This window comes from Montipora foliosa, chromosome 9, assembly GCF_036669935.1.
Source record: "Montipora foliosa isolate CH-2021 chromosome 9, ASM3666993v2, whole genome shotgun sequence".
Lineage (NCBI taxonomy): Eukaryota > Metazoa > Cnidaria > Anthozoa > Scleractinia > Acroporidae > Montipora > Montipora foliosa.
The window spans coordinates 14528375-14535874 of record NC_090877.1 but is presented as its reverse complement, the minus strand read 5'-3'; the positions used below and the strand labels follow the sequence as shown (position 1 = coordinate 14535874).

General features: G+C 42.3%; 1 protein-coding gene across 1 annotated transcript in view; it reads right to left on the bottom strand.

Annotated features, from left to right (window-relative positions):
* Positions 1–1189: 1189 nt before the first annotated feature.
* LOC137971051 (ras-related protein Rab-24-like) overlaps positions 1190–7500 on the bottom strand; it is a 7691-nt gene continuing 1380 nt past the window's right edge. Inside the window, exons 3-8 of the mRNA XM_068817770.1 lie at positions 6586–6664; positions 5879–5946; positions 3758–3857; positions 3079–3132; positions 2837–2884; positions 1190–2311 (exon numbers count right to left, since the gene is read on the bottom strand). Of these exons, the coding sequence (XP_068673871.1) occupies positions 2229–2311; positions 2837–2884; positions 3079–3132; positions 3758–3857; positions 5879–5946; positions 6586–6664 (432 nt within the window). The 3' untranslated portion in view covers positions 1190–2228. The remainder of the gene's footprint in view (positions 2312–2836; positions 2885–3078; positions 3133–3757; positions 3858–5878; positions 5947–6585; positions 6665–7500) is intronic.

Below are 7500 nucleotides of genomic sequence, written 5' to 3'. Positions count from 1 at the left end.
CGCGTCGCAATAAATAATTATGTCATCGTAGCTATTTTGCGTTTATTTTGTCCTCTGTCATGTTTGTACGATGTTGGCAAAGTAACAAGAATTGGATTGGTAGGAGTGTGTTACGAGTTCAAATGTTTTGAGGAAAGTTGGTTTGCAACTAAACTGAACGCAGGGTTGTCGGAACAACAACAAGAAGATTTATTCCAAAAATGAACGTAGTTTCCACGAAGTAAAACTCTTAACACGTACTCGACAAACTTACACGGCCTCCGCCAACTTGAATGCACACAGCTTCTGTCACACTTGAATAAACACGGCCAACGCCAACTCTCTTCGCTTGTGAAAAACTAGTTAGAAAAACACTCTGCTTGGACTCGTCTACTTATATACTCTGACAATAAATTTCTAGAAGTTTCTAAATTAGTAATGAATCTAATTATAGAAAGATTACAAAGCACACCGATTTAGAAACGCTTACGTACAAACCTAAATATAAACAAACTACGAACTCTCGCGAAGCTTCGAGACAGTAACGCTTGTCACGCAATACTATTTTTCGTAACAGAGTGGTAGGAGGATATATAGACATCAGCACTGCACTGATGAGGCCCAGATGGCCGAAAAAGTACTGTCTGCAGTTAGATATAGCTCTTTGGCATTTCAAAGCTTTTACTTTCATGTCCAAATTGAGCACTCTACTAGGATGAGTCATCGCCGCTAGCAATTGCGCATGCTCACTAGCTCGCTAGTTTGAGCACTCTGGCATGGCTTAGATGTACCACATGTGTGGGACATTTGGGGTGGCTTTATAAGTGTAAACTTCATCCGAGACATAAGCACTGCACTGATAAGGCCCAGAAGGCCCAGAGGGCTTCTTAGCAACCTACATTCAGTGTATATATAAAATGAAAGTTGTTTGTGTGCTTACATTGTCAGAACCTCGAAGGTGGTAAGTAGAGGATGGAATGGAATGTAGCAAAACGCGTGCTAAGCTTGCAGCAGGTTTTTTTAAGTATGAAATCCAGTTTTTGTTGGGGTTGCTGTTTCTGTGGTGACTTGAACATGAAGACGTGCATGCTTATAAAGAACACAGTTCCTTTGGCTAGTGCAGATCACGAATCCATCCATCTACCGTGTAGGCGTATAGAGCTCCGTGAAAGTTTTTGCGGTGAAAATAAAATCATTAAGGACAATGTGATTATTTGACAAGACTATGTTTAATTTTCAGATTTCTAGAATTTTAAATCTCTTATTCCCTCAGAAAATCTCTAAAGCGTCCCTTCTGCAATGTGGTATAACTGTTGATCGCCATTTTGGATTATCAGCCATCCTTACACGAATTCGGACAAGAAGCGGGGAGCAAACAAACTATTTATAATGCGTCTTTGTATTCCAATAGGGAGCCTACACAAGAAAGGACGCCAAAAAACAATGGACATTTTGGCACATGCCTTTGTCGTCCTCGTCCTGACAACAGAGACCTGTAGATTCCAGGACGGGGACGGGTTTTGACTGCCCGTTTTTATCGCAAATACTCTTTGTAAGCAGCATAGGTTGCTCAGTTATTCTTATTGCTGGTAACTGAGCCTTTTTGGACCTTTTTGCTGATCGAAAAATCCCAAAACTGCTACTAGAGTGTTGTTGACTTGTTTTGACACGACGACATTTTTGCAAAACGACGACGGTATCACGTTTTTCCAGTCAAAATGACGCTGGTTTACGCGCGCTCCCTGTTGCTCTACGAGAAAATCTCGTACTCGTAGTCGTTCTCGTCCTAGAATCGAAAGCTCTCTAAAAACGACGTGAATTGACCACATTTGAGGTTGCGTAGGGCCGGGACGTGAGCACCCGACAATACATTTTTTGTTTTCTTCCAACACACTGAACACCTTAGAACGGACCGCCGCAAAATGATTACAACGCGACGTTGCATAAACTTTTAAATGGCATTCTCAGTCGCACCCGTCGTCGTCTTTCTTGCTTTACCTTAAGCTCCCACCAAGCTTCTGTCTTCCGTGAATTAAATTCAAGTCTTTCTTGAGGATTGAAGTGATCAACGCATTATTCGTCTCGATGTAGAGATGAGCGTTTTCGGTTGGAAATCTTGCATGACATTGAGGCGATGTGCTTTGTATCCCATAACAAAGGAAGATGAACCTGGCGTTAACAATTGGAAACAATTGGTGACAAACCTATGCGGGTTTCATTTCTCGGTTCTATGGCGAGATGCGCCTTCTTTAGCAACTTCTACAATAGTCTCCCCTCTGGTTTTGAACTGAGTCGTCTATTTGAAACTTGTTTGTCTGCCGCTCCAAGTTATCTATTTGGAAAAGAAGGCAGTCGATCAGTGAGATAATTGAAAATGGTATGATCCAAGGCATGCCATGCCAGATGGAAGAAGAGTGTTTTCCTGAGGACTGTTGTCAGGCAGGGCTTTTCGACAATCTGAGTGGAAGTCGTTAGACACAGGGGATGACCTTGATCTTAGGAGGTCTTTTTTTTCTGGAATTTTGCATTGTGGCTAAGCTAGACAACAATCAATTCTCGGATTCATAACTGAAACCCCAGCTGCAATGCCTGAAAATTTACCAAGTGTCGGTCACATGACCAGTTTGATGAAGAAAGGAGATAAATTAATATTGAAGATACCAAAGGTTCTTTCGAATTTGTTATCGGCGGAAAACAGCCGGGCGCTTTTTACAACCACTCAGCCACCGTTAATTGACCAATCACTAAGCACTATTCACCAATCACTAATTTGCTAAGAAGCGGTTTCATGCTATCGTCTGCGGCTGATTTGATTGGTTGAAAGTTAAAGTATCATTTCTTATTATTTCATACTAACCGGAAGGTCTTTCCAGCAAGTCTTCTGCTATTCTTGTGAAAAGTTCCTCTAAGAAAAATATGCACGAGAAGGTCAAAAAAGGTTAGGTTGGTGAACAAAGTCATAAAATCAAACTTGTAAATGACATTAACCGGCAGCAAAAAGTGGGGTGAGATTGTTTAGAGGCAGGTGAACATAGTGTGTTTGGATTCACGATTGCATAGCAGGGAACCCTAAATGTAACATCAGGAAAATATACTGACCCACGTTCTGGCCGGTTTTGCTTGATGTCTCTATCACCATCTTTGCGTTTACTCCTAGAAAGAAAGAAAAACAAATGCTGGAATAACATAAGGCTGATTTGAACAAACATATTTGTTTGCTGCGCTTTTGGATCAACAGTAAAAACGCCGACAAAAGCGAAACGTTGTGAAAACGGTGACGCAATAATGGCTCCGAGACTTTCGAACCAATGAAATGAAGAGCGTCGAAGAATTTCAAAGCCAGTTGTTTACATTGGTTTCTTGTCGTTTTTAACGACACAATAAGGGCTTTTCTTTATCCTTGAGTGGGCCCATTTCTATAACTAAAGCTAACGCTCGAAAAGAGTACATGAGTATAAAAACAGCACTTCAAAAATAACACTGTAATAGCTACACGGTTAACGTTTGGAAAAACCTACCCCTTCTCGTTACTTACAGAAATGTCCTACATAACTGATTCACATTATTGCAAAAAAAACCTACAAGGACGAACAGTTACCCACTCTGCATTCAGATATTTATCACCGCTGAAAAGCCGGTCTTCCCCCGGAATTACTTCTATTTCAGCGACTCCCCGCCAGCTCCGGCTTCTTCAAAACCACGAATACCGTTCATCAATGGAATTGGAATGGAAACCGTAAATTAAGGGCAGGCACACCATCAATATAATCTTAAATACCTTGTCCGTAACTGACAGCTTCATCGAAGGAGACCTCTCTTAATCGTTCGCCTGAGTCGATTAAGTCACTTTTATTTCCACATACGTAAAGCATGCATTGCTGTGAAATAGAGACATAAAGGGACAGTTTTATCCAAACTTAGTACGAATTTCACCGAGCAACTTTCGAATCCCTGAGGGCCAGTTGCATAATAGTTGCTCTTATGACGACCAGCCCTTTACGTCCGCCATTAGCCTTACGTCTGTCGTTGCTAGGCCCCATCTACGGCGCACGTGCACGGGGCGTTGACGACGGTTGCACAGGATGTTCAAAGGTAATCATTAGGCCAGACGTACACGTGCAACGGTCAGTTGCAGAATGAATGAGAAATTTTTGTTTTTCCTATTGGAGAGTCAGGTCGGCTTCGTTTGAAAATGGCTCAGGTGGTAAACCCACGAAGTCGAAAAGCTTGCTTTTCGGATGCCGAAATTCGCAAATTAATATATCTTTTTTCCAAAAAGGAAGATATGCTAAAGTCAGAATTTGATTCAGCAAAAGAAAAAGGCGTGGGCAGAAACAACAGAATCAGTCACGACCATCTTACGCTTAGCCCTTACCTTACCTGGTCTAAATCTTTGTCGTGGCCGTCCTGAGTAAAGTCAGATGTTTGCTAAAGCCCAAACGTCCCTGGTGTAACCCTTTTATGCAACCGGCCCCAGATTCCTTAAAAACTGCCAGCATTAAAAACATCCCTTCTCGAAACTATCACAGGTGATCGTTCTTTGGATATGTTTGCACCAAAGGAAAATAGCACTTACCGTGCTAGAACGACGATGGTTCTTTGGATATGTTTGCAACAAGGGCTAATTTGCACACACACAAAAGAATGCTAAAATGGTGGCCATTTTGGAATAAGGTTTATAGCTTCTATCCAAACTACATCTCCGATTCTGTGTACTCAAACGAGTCTAAAAGAAGCCACACGATGAAACACTTGATGTCTGAGACAGGTGAGGCCGGGCGGAAAAATACTTGGCCTACAGTCATAGCGCTTCGCACTGTCTGTTCGAGACCATTGCTTTCTCTGACGGCCTCGCCTGCTTACCGCTGGCTTGGAACTGAGCTCAGTTGGTAGAGCAGTGCAGCACGATCATGGGGTTTAAATCCCGTTCAAGGTTTTCCTGCACACAGACTCTCCGTGCGTCGAATGGTGCGCGGTCAATAGCTGGAGAATTGGAGCGAGCTCGAAGTGCGCGGATCCCTAACTGCTTCGACGGCTGCTCCACTCTCTTCTGTTTTACGAAATCGACCCATTTCTTCCTTCCCCTTTTGGCGATCATCTTTAAAAAATGGTATGCCATAAATCGGTAAACCTTCCGCTTTGTGTTCATCGCAGCAACGCAAACTGTAGGCATTCTTTTCTTTCCACATGATGATATTAACAACGATAGGAGCTAAGTTTCACCGTGAGCTTCTTGAATTGACGTCACTAGCGCCATTCTCTCCCATTTTTTCCGTGCTCGGACTTTAATTAACAATTATTCGCCGAAGGCGAAGTGATTATCGGTGAATATTCACTGAGACGAAGTCAAGGTGAATATTCACCGATAATCACTGAGCCTGAGGCGAATAATTGTTTTAGTATAAATACACAGGTGATTATTTCAAAAAAGAGAAAAAAAAAAACATTTCAACGCGAAATCATCTTCACTTACAGTGGCAAAACGACTACTGGCAGCTATTTTGTCCGTCGAGGTGATTATCGGCTGATAATCCGAGATAGCGAGCCAATGAGAGCGCGCGATTTTGTATAATCACCTGTGTATTTATACTAATAAAAGTTAGTGGTGTCGTTTTCGGCGGGATTTTCTGTAGCCTGCGAGCAGACGTCTCCTATTTCCTTTGTTTCCGCGTGCAACACAGGATATCACGAGGAGACGTTTGCACGCAGACTAGATTTTCTGCGGTTAAAAAAAATCGAAGAATTAAGCAAATCCAAAAATTCTTTCGAGGAAGTACTCTGGAAAACGTGCTTCTTTATTTACGACATAAATATTTTTAGCGGTTAGGTGCGCTTTAAGAAATGCCAACATGGAATCCGGTCGTCCGACCTTAACTCAATAGTGAACATCAATACTCACTGGATTATTTGCTCTTATGTCATTCACATAAGTCTTGGCTTTTATAAAACTGGAGCTGTCACTGATGTCTGAAAATTGAACGCAAGCATTTGCAAATTAGAGGAAGTTTAAATTTCGAGTCGTGCAGCGAAAGCAATTCTCTATTTTCGAATGCTCCCAAATTTTGCACAAACTATTGTTTTCAAATGCTTTTGGGAATATGCAGTGTCCCCAAGAGCATTTGAAAACAATGGTTGATGCAAAATTTGGGGGACAAACAAAGTGTATTCTGGGGCATTCGAAAATAGAGAATACCTGCTTGTAGTCTATGAGGCCGAAAAATACAATGCCATTTTACTAACTCAGAAGAAGAAAAAGCGAAACAAACACCCTGAGGTTTAATACTCAAACTCATTCCTGCCATTGTCGGAGACCCAGAGGCAGCCGGCAGTCAGTCGGGACGAGTCGAAGGACGTTACACAGGCAACAATGTTACCAGGCGCTCTCGAACATTTCGCCCGCCTAGTAAGCTCTTTCTAGTGCCGATTTGCTCGTGATTTCTTCGTCGAGTCCCGACAGAAAGTAAATTCCTTCTCCGGGCGCCAGCCCTCCAAAAAATGACCAAAATTGGTTTGTCATCAGTACAATACTTACTTCAATCCTTGAATTGCTTTCTGATGCCAGACAATACAGCGATAATTTCCTGTCTAAATTGTTACCGAGCTTACCATAACAGACAATGGCCGCCTTCCCTCCGCGATAGTATAGGCTGTTCATTGCTTCAAATCGTTCTGAACCCGCCGTATCCTGCGTAAAAACAAATTAAAGAGCAATTGTCGAGCGGAGCACCATGGTTGGCAAGAAAATATGGTAACACGATGCGAGAAATTTTGGTTGATCATGACGCCATTGTACGACCGTCTGTCCGAACCGTTCAACATTTCATGGCAAGCTAAATGTCGAACCGCTGGAACCCGCGTTTTTTGGCGGGAAGGTGAATGGCCAGCGTAGTGCACTTGACATTGCCTTTTATTAAAACAAGCAAAAATTTTGAAGGCAACCAAAAAACAAGCTATTTTTTCATGTGTTGTACAACGAGCCTGAAGAAGAGAAACTGAGAGCGGGAGAAAAAAGACAGAAAGCTGCGAAAGCAGGCGACGAGTAAATGCAACAGTAAGTAAGCGATGCTCAGCTTTGAAGAGAACGACTAAGAGCGCTAGAAAACAGGTGAAATATCAGTGACAGACAACGAGAGAGAATAAGACAGAGAGAAAGAGCAAGAAAGAGCCCGGATAAAGAAACGAAATTATGGTGACGAGCGGCGGACTGAAAGAGCAAGCATGAGAACGATAAAACAGAATAAGCCCTAAATATATTAAATGACGGTGACAAGAAACGGCAAAAAAAGCAAAAAGAAAAGAGCTCATTGAAGTCATAATTATATTGGAACTGCGGCTTTCGAAAGGCTTTGAGCCATGATCAAGCCAATATCTATCAGTGTTTTATTGAGAACAAGTTATTTTTTGTTTTGGTCCGCCTTCAGCAATTTCGTTATCAAAGGCCGAGAAACTGAATTTCTTGTCTTTATTGAGGGGGGGGGGGGGGGGGGTGGGGGAGGGGGAGGTCCTAGTTTTCTTGTTCCC